General features: G+C 37.9%; 1 protein-coding gene across 2 annotated transcripts in view; it reads left to right on the top strand.

Moving 5' to 3' along the window:
• LOC134612741 (spindle assembly abnormal protein 6 homolog) overlaps nt 1-20,065 on the top strand; it is a 74,870-nt gene that overhangs the window by 31,335 nt on the left and 23,470 nt on the right. For both annotated transcript variants that reach the window (XM_063457174.1, XM_063457175.1), the window contains exons 6-13: nt 4,982-5,059; nt 6,084-6,203; nt 9,393-9,584; nt 10,230-10,424; nt 10,628-10,717; nt 10,794-10,973; nt 13,345-13,426; nt 14,392-14,528. In XM_063457174.1, coding sequence (XP_063313244.1) covers nt 4,982-5,059; nt 6,084-6,203; nt 9,393-9,584; nt 10,230-10,424; nt 10,628-10,717; nt 10,794-10,973; nt 13,345-13,426; nt 14,392-14,528 — 1,074 coding nt within the window. The remainder of the gene's footprint in view (nt 1-4,981; nt 5,060-6,083; nt 6,204-9,392; nt 9,585-10,229; nt 10,425-10,627; nt 10,718-10,793; nt 10,974-13,344; nt 13,427-14,391; nt 14,529-20,065) is intronic.

Below are 20,065 nucleotides of genomic sequence, written 5' to 3'. Positions count from 1 at the left end.
TGACATCACTCATTAGGGATACAAAAGCCAGAATGTGTGGAAGCAAGTCAATAATTAAAAGTATCTTCCAGGCTTGAATAGTCCCTCCCTCCTTTCTTTAGTTTTTTTATGAACTATTTTTTTTAAATGTATTTAAATGAATAAAAATAAGTTTATAGCTAGAAGAACTTTCCTAATTTGCTATGAATGTACAGCCCTGGACCAAGACTAATAAACTCTGAATTGTAGGAAAACTTAAATTATATGGAGAGGATCAATCTCTGGAATAGTCACTGCTTAGTTTTGTAATTTTGCATTTCAGTTTTCTAGAATTTTGAGTTTAGTAAATGAACCCATGAATCAAAGGAACTACTTGATTCATAACCATGCTACGAGCATGGGTAGCTGTGAAGCTTGGAGTGTGGTGTTCATTCAGTTTGTCTTGAAGGCGTTGTCAGTTGTGTAAATGGTTTTACAAAGCCATGTGGGACTTCATCTTTAATTTTCAGCACAATGACATTTAGAGTGTTAAACTGAGGTGCCATAACAAAGGCCAGGTGGAGTGAGGGACTAAATGGAATGTATTATAGAACGCTACGTAGTATTATATCAATATGACTATACATAGTAGGAATTACAAATCTTTCAATAACAAGAGAAATCTCTTTACAGTCAATATTCCTGAGCTATCACATAGATCTTCTTTACCAGCTTGTAAAAGATGTTCCTTAAAATAACACAAGGAATCTTCACTGACATGACATTTCATACCTTCATGAACCCGATTTGATTTATAAATATCATCTACGCCCAATCTTCTACAGCTTCTGCTCAGAACCTTGACGCACCATCCTCCTCCAGCTTAGCTTCGGGCACCTCTCAAGATACCACTCACCCGCCTGCCACCACCAACACTAGCACCACAGCTGCTTCACTTGGTATGTCAGAGGAGTTATTTACACATCCGTTTGAAGAAATGAGTGATGCGCAACCATTATTGCCAGAGGATGTAGATAACCGGGATATATCTCAGGCAGGCAGCATTACACACATGGGCGTACGGTGTGATGATGATGGTGTTGTACCCACTGCTGCTTCCTTTGCGAAGTTGTCAGAAACAAGTGAAGCGGTTGATGATGACGATGCGTCCATGGATGTCACGTGGGTGCCCGCTCGGCAAGAAGAAGAACAGGGCGAAAGTTCAGATGGGGAGACAGGAGGAGGAGACGAGTTGGAAGCAGGGGTGGTCGTCGCAAGGAGCTAGTGGCACAGTCAGACAGCATGCATCGGCACCCGGGGTCAGCCCGACAGCACGCCAATCAACGCATGCTGTGTCCACCACCAGAATGTCGTCATTGCAGAGCTCAGCAGTGTGGCATTTTTTTTGTGTGTCTGCCTCTGACAACAGCGATGCCATTTGCAACCTGTGCCAAAAGAAACTGAGTCGTGGGAAGTCCAACACCCACCTAGGTACAACTGCTTTGCATAGGCACATGATCGCACATCACAAACGCCTATGGGATCAACACATGAGTACAAGCAGCACACAAACTCAAAGCCGCCATCCTCCTCGTGGTCCAGCATCTTCAGCCACGTCAACCACTGCTGTCCTCCTTGCCCCCTCTCTACCATCCGCCACTCCGTCTCTCGCTTTGAGCAGTTCCCGCTCATCTGCCCACAGTCATGTGTCTGTCAAGGACATGTTTGAGCGTAAGAAGCCAATGTCACAAAGTCACCCCCTTGCCCAGCGTCTGACAGCTGGCTTGTCTGAACTATTAGCCCGCCAGCTTTTACCATACAAGCTGGTGAGTCTGAGGCGTTCAAAAAAGTTGTAGCTATTGGGACACCGCAGTGGAAGGTACCCGGACGAAATTTCTTTTCACAAAAGGCAATCCCCAACCTGTACTCGATTGTGCAAAAGGAAGTAATGGCATGTCTGGCACACAGTGTTGGAGCAAGGGTCCATCTGACCACTGATACCTGGTCTGCAAAGCATGGTTAGGGCAGGTATATCACCTACACTGCGCATTGTACCGCTGCTGACGGCTGCCAAGCATGGAATGCATGGCTCTGCAAAGGAGTTGGTGACACCGCCACGACTTGCAGGTAGGCCTGCAGCCACCTCCTCTACTCCTCCTACTCCATCCTCTTCCATAACCTCCTCGGCTGAGTCCTCTTCTGCTGCTGCATCTTGCTCCACATCAACGGCACCCCCCCAGCTCCCCAGGTACTATTCCACATTCCGGATACGGCAGTGTCACGCCATCTTGGGTTTGACTTGCTTGAAAGCAGAGCGTCACACCGGACCAGCACTCCTGTCCGCCCTTGTGACAACGTAAGAAATTTGTTGGCGGCATTGCATTTGGGCAAGTTGACCGCAGTAGGCTGTTTCTGTAGCAGGCTCCCGACTCTGTGCCCTTAGTATTGAACTTCTGCCATTCCTATATGGCACTTACTGGGCTTTAGGGTTAGTTTGGCCTCCCTAATCCGTTGTAGTACGACTCCTATGTGGGTCAGGTGTTCACGCCAGGAGCAGCTAAAAATGGCTATATCATCCAAGTAGGCGCAGGCATACTCCTGAAACCCATCCAGTAGCCGATCTACCATCCTCTGAAAGTTAGCCGGGGCATTCTTCATCCCGAATGGCATGACCTTTAACTGATACAGGCCAAACGGGGTGACAAATGCCGACTTGGGGATGGAGTCCTCGGCTAATGGAATTTGCCAGTACCCCTTGCACAGATCTATTGTGGTGAGGTACTGGCCTCTGGCCATTTTGTCTAGGAGGCTAAACGATAAAACAACCCCAGACGCCTACCCTATGCCCCGGATAGGTTGTTTTATCGTTTAGCCTCCGGTAGTCTACACAGAAACGGGTCGTGCCGTCCCGTTTCGGTACTAGTACTACCGGGGAGGCCCAGGGGCTGTCAGAGTGTTCTATCACCCCTAACTGCATCATTTCCTCAATTTCTTTCTGCATATTTTCTTTAACTGCTTCGAGTATGCGATAGGCGGTTTGGCGAAGGGGGGTCTGGTCTAGGGTTTCAACTTTGTGAGTGGTTAATGGAGTGTACCCAGGTAGGTTGGAAAACGTGGCCCCCTTGTCCTGGATTAATCTTTGGACCTGGGTTCGCTCCTGGGGTCTAACCGTTCTCCTAACTGTACTTCTCCCAGGTCTCCGCTCTGGCCCTTTTGGTCTAGGTGATCTGGGAGTGGCAAATTTTCATAATCTTCAGTGGCAGGTGCACAGATCGCGGTTACCTCTTCCGTGCACTCGTGGTATGGCTTGAGCATGTTCACATGGAGCATGCGCTTGCCTCCCGTGATGGGGGCACACCGATCACAAAGGTGGTATCACAAACCTGCTCTACCACCTTGTATGGGCCCTTCCAGAAAGCCTGCAGCTTGTCCTTGTGGACAGTGTCAATCCATATCTGCCAAGTGACCCTATGTAGGAGGAACAGTCTCTATTCTGCTCTGTGTCAGTGTGTATCAGGGATTCTTAGGATAGGTGTCAATCCATATCTGCCAAGTGACCCTATTTAGGGGGAACAGTCTCTATTCTGCTCTGTGTCCGTGTGCATCAGGGGCTCTGAGGACAGGTGTCAATCCATATATCAAGGTGTCAATATGTCAGGTGTCAATCCATATCCATTGTGATTTAGGAATGTTAGGTGATTTATGCCCTTTATGGATTAAAACCAGACTCTGCATCAACTGTGTAATTTTCCATGGGAATTTTGCCATAGATCCCCCTCCGGCATGCCACAGTCCAGGTGTTAGTCCCCTTGAAACAACTTTTCGTGTTCGCGACTAATTGTAGCCGTTATTAGTCCAGTGATGTAGATGTAATATGTAAAAAAAAAAAAAAACAACCAAAAAAACAAGCAAACAGTGCAGAAGATGGTGCTAGAAGAATGAAAATAAATAAATAATTACTTGTATTTAGAATGCATGAAGGCCTATATCCAGCATACACAGACAGACGCACATACTCACACACGTACATATACACAAGTAGTGTATATGTACAACTATACACAAGTACATACAACAATATACATATAAATACAACCAAATGCTCAAATATATGTACATGCACACCTATATCCACACACAAGCACCAATACATATATTCCCATATACACATATATGTATGTGTAGGCACTACTTGTGAGTATGTGTGGCGTGTGTCTGTGCATGCTGGATATAGGCCTCCATGCATATCCTGTAACTCTTGGATGGGAGTTCATGCTTTCTTAATATAAGTAGTAATTATTTTTGTTTTTTTCACTCCCCTCCCCCCCCCCCTCCTTCTAGCACCATCTTCTGTACAGTTTGCTTTTTTTTTCTCTCTTCCCCCTCTTTGTGATCTTCACACAAGATATGTACAACCCTCTGCAAGAATGGGGTCTATTTTCTATCAAACCTGTGTCTTCTCTGCGCTCATGATGCTTTAACCTCTGTATCACAACTCAACTCAAATTCTGTGTGTTTCCTTGCTCAGAAAAGCTTAAGACCTGAGAAAGGGAGGTTCGTCTGAAAGCTTATTTAAAAATTATTTTACTACAATAAAAAAGGTATTACAAGATACACATTTTAAAGTTTTTATATATATATATATATATATATATATATATATTCATATTGCAATAAAAAAGGTACCATTGCATACTGCAATACTCTGGTATTTTGGCATTATATACACTATTAACCCCTTAAGGACACATGACATGTGTGACATGTCATGATTCCCTTTTATTCCAGAAGTTTGGTCCTTAAGGGGTTAATGGTCTTTTCTTACCCTAGTTACTGAATTTATAAATACAGAGTAGCTAACAGAATTGTCTCTCAAATACATTCAGTTTCAAGAATGCAGACCATGTGAAACTATATTTTAAGATGGTTATGAAATATTTTTTCTTTAGAGTTGCATATATGTATACTCTTTATATTATGTGATTTGCTAAAATGACACATTTACTTTTGTTTTGGCATGTAGTTGGAAAATAGTTCTTTAAAAGAAAAGCTTCAACAAACACAAGAGGATCTTTCTAAAAGACTTTGTGTCACACAACAGGTAAAGTTACTTTATTTATTTTATTTTGTGTGGATAAATTATTGCATGAAATCCTACTCCCACAATTTTAGAATTCATATGTTCCGGATGTAAAGTTTAGAGATTAATATTCACCATGATCCCAAATCTAAATTTCTTGGACTATTTTTTTTTTTTTTTTTTTTTTAAATTGGGTATTAAACTACTGTGGTAAGAACATACCATGCTTGTATTTTTCTTATATCCTTGCAAAAAGGTTTTACTTCCACTATACCTCATATATATATATATATATATATATATATAATATATTTTTTTCCTCATATTCTTGCAATAGCCATGATAACTTTACAGATCACTGAAAGAACTACATCCTCATAAGTTAAAATTTCAAAAGGGAGCGGTCACTTCCCAGTATTTTCCTTGGTATTATGTTTGTTCATCTCTATAGTTAAAGGAACTGTATGGGCACCACAGCAACTTCATCAAATTTAGGTAATTATGGTGCCCAGACGTATCTGGTATTTTCTTACCCACATGTACCTTTTTTGATTGGGAAACTGATTGGCTTAGAGCTGACTGCTTTAAGCCAATCAGCGGTACACCTGCCCTCTGGTACTCTGTACTTACTCAAACTGAATTGAACAAAGCGGTTACCACTGGAGGAAGTGAGATTTGACTCTGGAGAGCAACCTTCAAGAACAGTGTAAAACCTTCAGGTAAGAAAGCACCAGTGACCTGTGGGCACCATAAATTTATTTAAAATATATTTTTATGGTGTTTATAAAGTTCCTTTAACAAACATATATGTGAGTTGTTACCAGATTATAGGGGGTTATATGGATGCATGAAAATAGTACATGTTAAAAGTAATCAACTTTGTCAAGCATAATAATGATGCAAATGGTTACATTTTTGATGAGGTATGCATACTCTCAAAGCATACTTTTTCTTACAAGGATTACATTTTGCAATTTTTTTTTTTTAATTGGTTTTAAAATCAGATTTGCTTTAGTGATATTTTAAATTTATATTCTATTCCTAGGCCTTGTCAGAGAAGTGCAAAGAACTGGATAAGCTGCGGAATGAATGGACATCTCAGACTTCTTTATTAACTAGCAAGCATACACAGGAAATCACTGCAGAACGAGAGAAAGCATTGCAGGTTCAATTAATGTCTCATTTGTTTTTATTCTGGTTTTAAAAAGAGATTCAAAGAGTGAGTGGGGAGATATGGGGAAAAAAAATCTGCTCAAGTTTCTAACTCTTCTACATGCAGCTAGTGCTTTGCGATGCTGTCTCCGAAAGCTCTTTGTAGTGTGAAAATCAAAGCTTGTGTCACTGAGGTTTCACTAATAGGCCATCACATTTCAATAGAAAATTTCATATACACAGGTCTAAAATAAGTCCTCTGTAAAAGGGTGTGAAATCGGATTTTTGAAGGTTAACCTCATCTTGCCTAATTGATATCTTCCTGACAAACATTTTTGCATACTATTGTGCTTCAGTTTTACGGTTACGTTATGACAGGCTAAATTCTTTATAACCTATAAGATCCAGCACACTCACTCATTTATTGAACAGCAACTGCAAAGCTCACAGAATGTAATAGTTTGTGGGAGGAGGGTTGTTAGTTTTTTTTTTTTTTTTTTGTGATTTATAAAATAAACATTTAACCTAGGCAAAAAATAAGGTTTACTTACTGTAGATGATCATACTTTGTATAAGCCTGCCACAATGCCAATGTGCCTCATTTTTGGCAGGTCTCATCCAGCAACCTAATGCCAGCGCTTATGAGATGAACCCATTTTTTTGGGAAATACTTCTTCCAGACCCTCTCTGCACTGCAGGACAAAAAAGGCCTTGGAGTAAGGCACCTGTGACACAGTGACAGGGAGGGGTAGAAAACTGATGAGTAAGCCTAATCTCCATAATTTTTATTTTCATATGAAACCAAGAGGACTGCACATTATAAGGGTGTATTTGGGGCCTGGTACATTGAAGGAGTTAATTTATGATCATGATGGACAGATCAGGCGTTCGTCCTGATGAAAGTTCCCATGTGGAATTAAAATGTTGACATTTTTCAACACTTTTTCAAGTAAAGAATTTGTGAATTACCTGGGAGTGCTGAATTACCTGTTCTACATACAAAGTGCTACTCGGTCATAAGACAGTGAGTAGGAGTGCAAGGTCTTTTTTTTCATTTATATATATATATATATATATATATATATATATATATATATAATGTATGTGTGTGTTTGTGGATTGTTAATCAAAAATCTGCACAACAGTCAAGCCATAAGACTTGCTTTTCCTACATAAATCACAAATTTGCAGTGATGGTACTACCGCAAAGGATTCTGGGTGGGCATATGCAAATTAGTTTAACACGTCACTGTTAACCGTTAACTGGCTTTGCATCTTTTCCTAAGTTGTGTTTGTATACAGCAAACAAAAACTCAAAGGAATCCATGTTTAACCCTTTCACGGCCGCTGACGGTTCAGGACAGTCATAAAAAAAAAAAAAAAATCACCTTGAGGACTGGTGACGGTCCTGAACCATCATAACAGTATTATGTACTTAACTGATGTTTGTGACTATGTGGCTACTAAAAAAGACTGGATATACCCTATATTGAATACCCTGGGTTGTCTACTTCAAAAAAAAATAAAAAAATTACACATGAGGTGTGATTCAGAGATGTATGAAAGATAAGTGTTAAAATGTCACTATTGATACATTTTAAAAATGTATGTTTTGAAACAGCAATATCCTACTTGTACTTATAGCCCTATAACTTGCAAAAAAGCATGTAAACACTGGGTGTTTTTTAAACTCTGGACAACATTTTGAATCTATTTAGCAGTTTTTTTCATTGGCTTATTTAGATATGTAAAAGATTTTTTTAAGCAAAAGTCAATAAACCTGTTTGTTTTTTTCAATTTTTCACCATAAGTAAATTATGACATGATGCAAATAATGGTATGTAAAGAAAGCCCTTCTTGTCCTGAAAAAAACAAGATATAACTTGGAAACAGTAAATGAGAGAGGAAAATTACAACTAAACACAAACACCATAAAAATGTTAAAACAGCCTTGGTCCTTAACGTACAACATGGCCAAAACAGTCCGATCCTGAAGGGGTTAAAATGGAATGAGGCAAAAATGTGATTCTTTGTTAAACTAATTTGCATATGCCCACCCAAAATCCTTTGCGGTAGTAACATCACTGCAGATTTGTGATTTCTGTGGGAAAAGCAAGTCTTATGGCTTAACTAGTGTTCAATTTTTTGTATAACATTCTATTAACTATCCACAGACTTCAGGTGGAAATAGTTTTCAATCACAATTTTTGATATATATATATATATATATATATATAAATGTTCCGGTGATGGACAGTTACTTTTATAAGTTCCTCGGAAAGAGACTTCACAATTACCTCTAGTTTTCTGGTTTGTAGCTGGTGAGTGATAGATATCTATATCTATCTCAATCTCACACACTCACCAGCTACAAACCGGAAAACTAAAGGGAATTGTAAAGTCCCTTTCCGAGGAACTTATAAAAGTAACTATCCATCATAATCATAAATTGATGCTTTTAATGTACTAACCAATTATTGAATATATTTACATATACACTATGTGTGCATCTATAAATTTCCTCTATAATAGTCAGTCACTCTGATTGCTTTTCCATAAGACTTGCACAATGCTCTTAAAATTAGTATAAATATTCAAACCAAAACATACAAAGTATAAATGTGATGAAAAAAAAAAAAAGGTGCCAAGTGAAAACATTCTATAAAAACTGAGGTTGTCACTCAATGCTGAGCTGAAAAATAGCTGTGTATGAGGAATTGTATTATTCTTCTATCTAAAATGTGCAATTGAGTAGTCAGTGTCCCACAGTTCATGGCTTAGTGAAAGTGTAGGATGTTTCAATGATGAAATAACTATATTGTGACCAGTTAATAGCACTGAAGCATCATTTTATGTCAGCAAATCTTTTACTAAATACTGTATATGCACCTTTGTTATTCTCATCAAGGTCAATTCAGAATAGTCACGGGAAACAAACTATTTCTGATCCTGTTGAGTTTAAAGTATCTATTCAATGTTAAATACTTTTTTTTTTTTTTTTTTTTTTTTTTTACTCCTACTTTGTATCCCCTTATGGACTATGGCTATTTCTGATTTTACTTGAACTCACTATTCCCTTGTTGTTAGTTTATAATTGATTTATACTGAGATATGTTGTACATGCCTGTTATTTCAGATTCTATTGTTAAAAAAAATAATTGGGGGAAAAAAAAATATCAATTGAATGTTAAACCTATTTTAGATTCAAACTCAGTGCCAGTTCCAGTATGAACATCAAAAGAAAGAATTGGAAGCTTCAAGCAGCAAAACAATACAACACTTGGAATCAAGAGTAAATGAACTAGAATCCATTAATAAGGACCTCACAGAGAGGAAGTACAAGTCTGAGTCATGTATACGAGAACTTAAAAGCAAACTCTCCGGAATGGAAGAGGTATGAAGCAACGTGCGCAATATTTTAAATCCATATTCTGTTTAACCTTGATGGTTATTAAACGTGTTTGATCTGTAACTGGGCTAGGTTTAATATGGTTGTTAATGGCTAATGCATATTATTAATTAAATCATACTTGGCTACTGTTTTACCACATAAACCGTGTGACTCTTATTTAACTATGCACATCCTGCATTTCTAGATGTGTTTATCAGTAGATATTGATGGTAGTTAACAGTCATTTCTGTTCAAAGTCCAGTAAGTTGCAAGGACATGTATACATTGATAATACCATGCATATAGGGAATTTTACACTTCTTTCTAATTAGTCACTGGTTCTCTCTATAGTCTACTTTATTAGACACTAGGTTAATTGATCTAAAATAAATAAAAAGGAAGAAAGGTTTAGGAATTGAGATGTTGATGCTTGTCTACTTAAAATTTAACATAAACATATCCATGTAAAATACTTTGTGTGTGTGTGTGTGTGTGTGTGTGTGTGTGTGTATGTATGTGAATATATATATATTTTTTTATAATGATTTTTTTTTCCTTGCCTATGATTTTCCAAATATATAATATACAATTACTAATAAAATAATCAAAATGAAGTAGAAGTAAATATATAACTATACTGTCTTATAGGAGTGCCACAGAACAAAACAGGAGGTAACTTCTCTTCGAAGAGAGAATGCCACTCTGGATTCAGAATGTCATGAAAAAGAGAAGCTTATTAACCAATTCAAGACGAGAACTGCTGTTCTAGAGCAGGAAGTCAAAGACAAAGAACAAGTCGTAACTCGAAGTGTAAATGCTTGCGAAAGTGTTCAGGAACACAAGGTTGGTGTTTCTATAAGAAGTGCAAATAGGAACTGGAAACTCTAAAGGCTATTCAACTGCCTTATAAAAAAAAAAAAAGGTTATGGCTTATTATCTCCATAATTAAAGCATGATTTTTAGCAAGGCAATTTTATAGTTTAATATTTTTTTTTGCATCTGCTGTAAAGAATCTATTTTTACATAATTGCATTTCCTCCCAACAGAAAAAGCTAGAAGAATCACTTGAACAAAAACAGCTACAAACTGGAAAACTGGAAGCAACTGTGAAATCCCTTTCTGAAGAACTTATAAAAGTAACTAAAATTCCATATCTGTCATGATCATAAATTGACACCTTCAATGTACTAACCAATTGCACTGTTCCCATAGGCTAATGAGATTATCAAAAAACTACAGACCGACATGAAGAAATTAATAGAGAAGATAAAGATTAAAAATGCTGTGACAATGCAGCAAGAAAAGTTGATTGGAGAAAAGGACCATATCTTGGAGAAGGACAGAGCAGAGCTAAGCAATCTGAAGCATACCTTGAAGATCAAAGAAGAAGAGGTAATGAAAGCTAGAAGTACTATTCAACATATTTGATTTGAAGGTTTTTAAATAGGGTATTGTCTAAAACCTGTACATTACCTTAAGGATAATGAGACACAGATTAGCATACCTGTGGAAGTTAATAAGGCTGGTCTTGAGATCAGCAGAATGAAGGATAATTTTAATAATTCAGTCTGTCTAATTTCAATATAATTATTGGCATAAAAGGTCTGCGCAAACATATGTCTTTATTGTATCAACATATGGTGTAACTGAATAGCTTTTCTCAACCCTAACATTTCTACAAATTGTGTAATGCAATGATTGGAAAACATTCTATGGGGGGGGGGGGGAGGAAGGACTGGGGGAGAGGGGGGACAGCATCAAAAATAAAGGCAGTTCTAAAGTGCAATCAGACTGCTGAGATTGCATAACCCTGACGACCAAATGCATATTGTAAAACCTAATATCCTACATATATACTACTTGTCTATAATACTTGTCCATCACAGATATGACAGTAGCAGAGAATAAAACACCTGTAACCCTAGCATCCATGAATAAAGAATGTCAAATACAGTATAGAGAAAATGTGTCCCAAGTATAGACCTCTATCTCATATCTGATGGTGTGTATACCAATAAAAACTGGGTAGGAGCATGCCATTCCTTTCCATAACCATTTAATATTTTTATTACATTATGTTTTTTTTTTAACCTGCTTTGAATACTAGGCTGATCCATCTCTGGTGATGTCATGGTTTTGTCAAGTCGTATATTTATCATTGAGACTGTGTACACATAGCCCATATGCGCCAATCCTAGAAGAAAAGGATGGACCCAGCATCAGCATACTTTTTATGTTGATGTTGGAATTTAAATAGATTCAATATTAAATCTATTCCTGTCAAGGATCCCTAGTAACCACTAGTATAATTAGAATTTAAAATGTGATCTGTGACATTTCCTGGAAATTGCACTGTTTTTTATATGCTGTTTTAAGGCTGTAAAGGCAGAATCCATTCATCAAAATCCCTTTTATTGAGATAAACTGATTTTGGTGCTTAGACTATTCCTTTACCATCCATAAGGATCATACAAAAGCATATAGAGGCCACTTCATATCAAACATTGCTACATCCCAGTACATGTAATAATGGGTGCTCATGGTACATTCAGGCCCAGTGCCACCACTCCTGCTGGACAGACACACACTCTCAGACAGACACACACTCTCAGACACACACTCTCAGACAGACACACTCGGTAACACATTTTTTTATTTACCCCCATCCCCCAAGCCTCCTTACCTTTGGGAAGACTGGGGGAGGGGGGGGTCCCTCTCTCCCTGGGGGTTTAGTGGCTGCTGGGCATTCGGGCGGCACTGGCGGGCGGGCAGCAGACGAGGGAGCACTTCCTCTGAGCAGACAGCTCAGAGGAAGTGCTCCCTCGTCAGCCGCCCGCCTGACCGCCCAGCAGCCTGCCTTGTCAGTTAGCCCCAAGGCTAACAAGGCCCTTGCCCTGGGCATTTGGGGGTGCCTTTTTTTGCCGCCCCCTGGAAAATGCCGCCCAAGGCAAATGCCTTGTTTGCCTCGCGGCTAAAACATCACTGGCTGGGGGGTTAAGAAGACACATGGTGAGGCTGAGGGGCTTAAAGAGACACATGAAGGGGCTGGGTTAAGGAGACACATTGCCTTGCCTTTGAAGGTGAAATGACTCTGTCTACAACTCAAATAGAGTCTGTGTACAATCACCCAGTTATCTTGTTAATGGCAAGTGTGGTTTTAGCGTGAACCTACTAGGTCTCTCACAAGCCCCACCTAAAGATCAATTCATTAGTCGTTTAAACCACCTTAGACCTCAGGCTGCCATTTATTAAAACATGTTAATAAAATCACAGCAATGTTTCGGCTTACTCCACACACCCTGTCACATACACCCCATTCAGATGCGCACCAAGTCACATTCACTCCACCTTATGAATTCCATATATTTATCCACCAGCACAGGTAAGTTTTATTACTCATCCAATACCTATTTCTTATAAGCTCACATACATAAAAATACAGGTATTTATACACCCATTATACACCGATTTATAAGCCATCTTATACACATATGTAAGAAATCTGCACCCATTGACTGTTTAAGGATTTTCGGAACAGAAGTATTATGGTTAATTATGAGTTCTAGTGACATTTTCCTAGGTTGTTTTAGAAATGTTTCCTAGCATAAGTGTAAAGCGAGAGGGCTGAGATATGGAAAGGGTAGAGCAATTTCGCCATAGCCATTATGACACTGAAAAGTCCTACAGGCATTTGTCTGTCAGGTCTCTTTTCTTCAAAGTAAAATAGTTCTAACATTTTGTCACATGTATTTGTATTTCCTAGCTAGTAAAGTTAAAAGAGCAACTGGACAACACAATGGAGAAGTTGGAAGAAGGCAAACAGTTGTTAAAGACTAATGAAAATGGTAAATGTTGCAGACCTGTTGACATTACTTTGTCTTGATGTTGTATGTCAATTCATATATCTTTAAGCAATTTTTTTTCTCGGTATTCTGTGTGTCAAAATTGTGAGTTTTACTTCTACAAGCTTATTATTTTTTACCACCTTGTTATTGGAAAATATCATTCTCTTGAATGTCCTTTTTCCAAGAAAAAAACAATGTTATTCTCCACCACTCTTCAGCAAACATACCAATGAAATGTGTGCCTTTTGTCCCTTACACTGCTTTGCAAATGTTTGACTCATGTAGCTTACAAACCTCACTATATCCTTTTGTGTAGCATTGACATTTTATCTTGGTATTTACAAACCATTGAGCTGCCTAATTGATCTTGAAGAAAGTACTCAATCACTGCAGACTTCCATAGATTGCTCTAAACTGAGAAGAGTGCCTTGTTTATAACTATGTAATATGTGTTTGAGAAATGTTGACATTTCCACGTTTGTGTTGGCTGTGACAAATGTTTGTTATACATTTAGTTATTATACATTTTTCTGAATTTCATTTTTCACCAATGGTAAACTCATGTAAATTTTATCAACTGCCAGAACACAATATTATTGAACAGTTTAATACGTGTTCCATAATAATATGTAGCATATAAATTGTGTACTTGCACCCTTTCAAAATTGTTGGCAAACAATTCCAGGCTTAAATATTGATCGTGAGTAGCCTGTTTTCAGTGCAAAACATCTTGTGTACATATGCTTACTTATGGAATGTATCCTTTATGGTTTCCTTTGTATATTTTAATACAGTCTTCACACAAGCTTTTTCTTAAATTTCTTTTTCCACCTATGGTGCGTTTTAAGTGCAATAGAATGTATAATTTTATTTAGAATGTGCCAGTGGATGTACCCACTTAAATGCTAAAGAAAAGCTTATCCACTTAATATTCAATTTGAATTATTATTTTTTTTATCCCCTAGTAATTTCTTGGCTTAACAAGCAATTAAACGAAAATAAGATTGCATCTTTACAAGGAGTGCAAGCATTGTATGAAATACCTGCATCAGTTAAGGCAGTCAATGGTGCTTCAAACCTGGGAGTCATGCAAAATAGTCAGGTAAGACAATCATACACTAGAATGTCTTTGCTTTATATATGAAGATAAAAATGTGCTTCCCTATTGTTCAGGAGTGTCAAGCATCAGTCAGGCAGCCAGATTATTCAAATGCAATAATCTGCTGAGTTTCCTTATTATTAATGGATTTTATGAGTTTTATGTTCTTTACCACTTTGTGCTTTATTTGATTGTACTAATGTGCCTAGCTTTCATTTTTCTAATGTATGATCTCTCCTACACTAGAATGGATCTAAATATGAAATACTAAGCTACTTAATATAGCTCACTCATAATAGATCATTGTTGCAAGACAATAGGCGAGGCCTCCTTTACCAGAAGGCAAAATTGCAGTATCAATGTAATCAGTGATTTTCTTGTTCCTTGTGCATATTCCTAGCATATTAATTATTGAATCAAGTGTATGTTTGTGTAATGCACTCATCTCTTGTTCAAGTTGCATAGTATTTTATCATTTATAAAGAACCAACATATTCCCAGCGCTGTATAAATTGTGAAATAAAAACAAAAAATAGGCAAGTGATAACAGCCCTTTGGAAATGTCACACTCAAACAAGCATACAAACTAATAATGTTTTGTAAGCATCACACAAGTTATTTTTTCCCACAATTATACGTGAGCTGCATAAATTGAGTATTGGACCGCAAGATCATCATTTTGATCCAACAAAGTCATTATCAAGATCTTGACAAATGACTCGGTTTGGTTGAAATGTTTTTGGTTATATTTGCGCATGGGGAAGCACCAAGAATAACATCCGCTTTTTTTTTTTATTTGTCTATGAAGTGCTGGACAATTTTATGTATGCATGTATGTAACAAATCCAAATAGTTTATGGTGGGGAAAAAATATGATTGAAAACCCCTTCCACCTAAAGTCTGTGGATAGTTAATACAATGTTAAACAAAAATCTGCACACTAATCAAGCCATAAGACTTGCTTTTCCCACAGAAATCACAAATCTGCAGTGATGTTACTACCGCAAAGGATTCTGGGTGGGCATATGTATGTATGTATGCACTACCGAGCCTCAATAAGCAAACCAGTAACCAATCTCATGCAAATGTTTCATTGTTAATGCAAAGCAGATGTCCATGAGTGGTTCACTAGCTTTGCATCTTTTCCGAAGTGGTGTTCCAAAGCTGTTGTATACAGCAAACACAGACTCAAAGGAATCCATGTTTAAAATGGAATGAGGCAAAAATGTGATTCTTTGTTAAACTAATTTGCATATGCCCACCCAGAATACTTTGCGATATTAACATCACTGCAGATTTGTGATTTCTGTGGGAAAAGCAAGTCTTTTGGCTTGACTAGTGTACAGATTTTTGTTTAACATTGTATTTTATATATAGTGTTGAAATTGTTCAGTTCAACTGTTTTGAATGGCTCACATTTTGTGAAATTAATTATGCATTGAAACCTCAGCAAATTAACATCTATTGGCCTTTGCCCATGCTGTTGCTCTTTAAAGATCAGCTGCAACAATTGACTAAGCTTTTTCTAATTACTGTGGTATTCTAATGTTAAGATCAATGGCCTCTCCAATCAAGAAAAGTGCACCTTGGTCTGTTGACATTACTGAACGGAATACAAGAGAGGTGCTTGCAATATTTACCAGTATATACAAACACAATCATTGTAACCTCTCCTGACTTGCTGGATATTAACTTTATAACTTTTACTCACAATAAAAAAAAAAAAATAATAATAAAAAAAAATATATAAATATATATATATATATATATATATATATATATATATATATATATACTGTACACAAGCTACCAGTTGTTTCAAAACCTTGCACACAAGCTACCAGTTGTTTCAAAACCGGGTGCATTACCAGGGCCAAAACATAATAAATTCAAGTAGTATGGCTGCACTCACGGGAATTTCTTTAAAATATAACTTTTATTGTGGTTCCATTATGATGATGACTGAAACGTTGATTTATTTTAATGGAACCACAATAAAAGTTATATTTTAAAGAAATTCCCGTGAGTGCAACCATACTACTTGAATGAATATATATTTATATTGTGAAAAGGTGAATGGGGTGGTCTGTGAGGGAGTTTATATTTCGACTGAATTGTTCAGAGAGGCATATGATTTTTAACCCCAGGGGGAGTGTGTGTTTCTGTGTGTACATAACTGAAATGAATAATTAGTTATTTGTCCCCTGGGGTGGAGCATTTGGAGAGCAGGGTGGGCCTGTGCTCCACTCCGCAGTTTAGCAGTTTTCTCAGGAGACATAGATCCAGACCAGGGTTTTTGGACGGTCTCCAACCCACTGCTCAGCTGCAGGTAATCCGCTGCAGCAGTGGGAATAAACTCCTCCCTGCTAGGCAGGTAAGGGGAGAATGTTTGTTTTCTCTCTTGAAGAGCTGGAAGCAGCAGGCTGACAAAACACTGGAGTGCTGAGAGCTGACAAAGACACTAGGTTGATGAAACCAATATTATTTTGTTATAGTTTAACCCCTGAGCGAGAGGGAATCTGATGTTAGTTAGTGCTCAGACGAGCTAGGTTTTTGTGTTATATTTGTTTTCGTTTACTGCTGTCTCCTGTGTGGACTTACAAATAAAGTGCCTGGATTATATGAAAATAAAAGGACTGTGCCTGTTGTTTACCCTAGAGGACCGTGCTATCTGCAAACAAGGATCACAATATGGTGGAGAATGCGGGCACAGTAGCACATTGAGAGTGTGTGGGTGTGCCAGTCATCCGTCCGTATGCTTATTGAGGACTCTTATTTTTGCAGACCTGTTAAGCAAATAAATAGCACAGCACCTTTAACCCCTTAAGACCGCAGCCAAATGTACAAGTTGTGAACGAAACAAAATGTAAACAAAACCTGGCATTTGCGCTATATGTCTGTCCAACCGTAATTCACCTCTTTCATATTAAATGCACCCCCCCTTATTATATATCATTTTATTCAGGGGAAACAGGGCTTTTATTTAATATCAAATATTTAGCTATGAAACATAATTTAATATGAAAAAAATGGGAGAAAATAAGACATTTTGTAATTTTTTAGTTCTACGTGACATTTTAACTGTCAATGTCATAATACTGTTTGCTTTTACTGCAATAAAATACACATATTTGTATTCAGCAAAGTCTCACGTGTAAAACAGTACCCCCTATGTACAGGTTTTATGGTGTTTTGGGAAGTTACAGGGTCAAATATAGCGTGTTACATTTGAAATTGAAATTCGCCAGATTGGATACGCCTTTGAGACTGTATAGTAGCCCAGGAAATAAATTTACATCCATAATGGCATACCATTTGCAATAGTACACGACCCAAGGTATTGCAAATGGGGTATGTCCAGTCTTTTTTTAGTAGCCATTTGGTCACAAACACTGGCCAAAGTTAGCGTTAGTATTTGTTTGTGTGTGAAAAATGCAAAAGACGCCAAATTTGTCCAGTGTTTGTGACTAAGTGGCTATTAAAAAAGACTGGACATACCCCATTTTCAATACCTTAGGTTGTCTACTATTGCAAATAGTATGCCATCATAGGGGTAATTTTCATTCTTGGGCTACCATAGGGTCATAAAGGCAACGTAAGCAATCTGGCGAATTTTAATGTGAAAAAAATGAAACACAAGCCTTATATTTGACGCTGTAAATTTTGAAAACACCATAAAACCTGTACATGAGGGGTACTGTTGTACTCGGGAGACTTCGCTGAACACAAATATTTGTGTTTCAAAACAGTAATAAGTATTGCAGCAATAATATCGTCCGTGTAAGTGCTGTTTGTGCGTGAAAAATGCAAAAAACTTTACTTTTACTGGTGATATCATCGTTGTAATACATTTTACTGTTTTGAAACACTAATATTTGTGTTCAGCGAAGTCTCCCGAGTCTCCCGAGTAAAACAGTACCCCCCATGTACAGGTTTTATGGTGTCTTGGAAAGTTATAGGGTTAAATATAGTGCTAGCAAATTAAATTCCCTATACTTTCGGCATGGGTTGTCAGGCAGGTCCTGCTAATTGTAATTAATTAGGATACCTAATTATGTAAAATTATTACATAAATAAATGTGTAGAATTAATATATATATATATATATATATATATATATATATATATATATATATATATATGTATATATATATATATATATATATATATGTGTGTGTATGTATATATATATATATATATATATATATATATATATAGGGAGTGCAGAATTATTAGGCAGATGAGTATTTTGACCACATCATCCTCTTTATGCATGTTGTCTTAATCCAAGCTGTATAGGCTCGAAAGCCTACTACCAATTAAGCATATTAGGTGATGTGCATCTCTGTAATGAGAAGGGGTGTGGTCTAATGACATCAACACCCTATATCAGGTGTGCATAATTATTAGGCAACTTCCTTTCCTTTGGCAAAATGGGTCAAAAGAAGGACTTGACAGGCTCAGAAAAGTCAAAAATAGTGAGATATCTTGCAGAGGGATGCAGCACTCTTAAAATTGCAAAGCTTCTGAAGCGTGATCATCGAACAATCAAGCGTTTCATTCAAAATAGTCAACAGGGTCGCAAGAAGCGTGTGGAAAAACCAAGGCGCAAAATAACTGCCCATGAACTGAGAAAAGTCAAGCGTGCAGCTGCCAAGATGCCACTTGCCACCAGTTTGGCCATATTTCAGAGCTGCAACATCACTGGAGTGCCCAAAAGCACAAGGTGTGCAATACTCAGAGACATGGCCAAGGTAAGAAAGGCTGAAAGACGACCACCACTGAACAAGACACACAAGCTGAAACGTCAAGACTGGGCCAAGAAATATCTCAAGACTGATTTTTCTAAGGTTTTATGGACTGATGAAATGAGAGTGAGTCTTGATGGGCCAGATGGATGGGCCCGTGGCTGGATTGGTAAAGGGCAGAGAGCTCCAGTCCGACTCAGACGCCAGCAAAGTGGAGGTGGAGTACTGGTTTGGGCTGGTATCATCAAAGATGAGCTTGTGGGGCCTTTTCGGGTTGAGGATGGAGTCAAGCTCAACTCCCAGTCCTACTGCCAGTTTCTGGAAGACACCTTCTTTAAGCAGTGGTACAGGAAGAAGTCTGCATCCTTCAAGAAAAACATGATTTTCATGCAGGACAATGCTCCATCACACGCGTCCAAGTACTCCACAGCGTGGCTGGCAAGAAAGGGTATAAAAGAAGAAAATCTAATGACATGGCCTCCTTGTTCACCTGATCTGAACCCCATTGAGAACCTGTGGTCCATCATCAAATGTGAGATTTACAAGGAGGGAAAACTGTACACCTCTCTGAACAGTGTCTGGGAGGCTGTGGTTGCTGCTGCACGCAATGTTGATGGTGAACAGATCAAAATACTGACAGAATCCATGGATGGCAGGCTTTTGAGTGTCCTTGCAAAGAAAGGTGGCTATATTGGTCACTGATTTGTTTTTGTTATGTTTTTGAATGTCAGAAATGTATATTTGTGAATGTTGAGATGTTATATTGGTTTCACTGGTAAAAATAAATAATTG

Source organism: Pelobates fuscus, chromosome 5 (assembly GCF_036172605.1).
Source record: "Pelobates fuscus isolate aPelFus1 chromosome 5, aPelFus1.pri, whole genome shotgun sequence".
Taxonomy (NCBI): Eukaryota; Metazoa; Chordata; class Amphibia; order Anura; family Pelobatidae; genus Pelobates; species Pelobates fuscus.
Note: the sequence above shows the minus strand (reverse complement) of the source record. Positions and strands in the feature narration are given on the sequence as shown.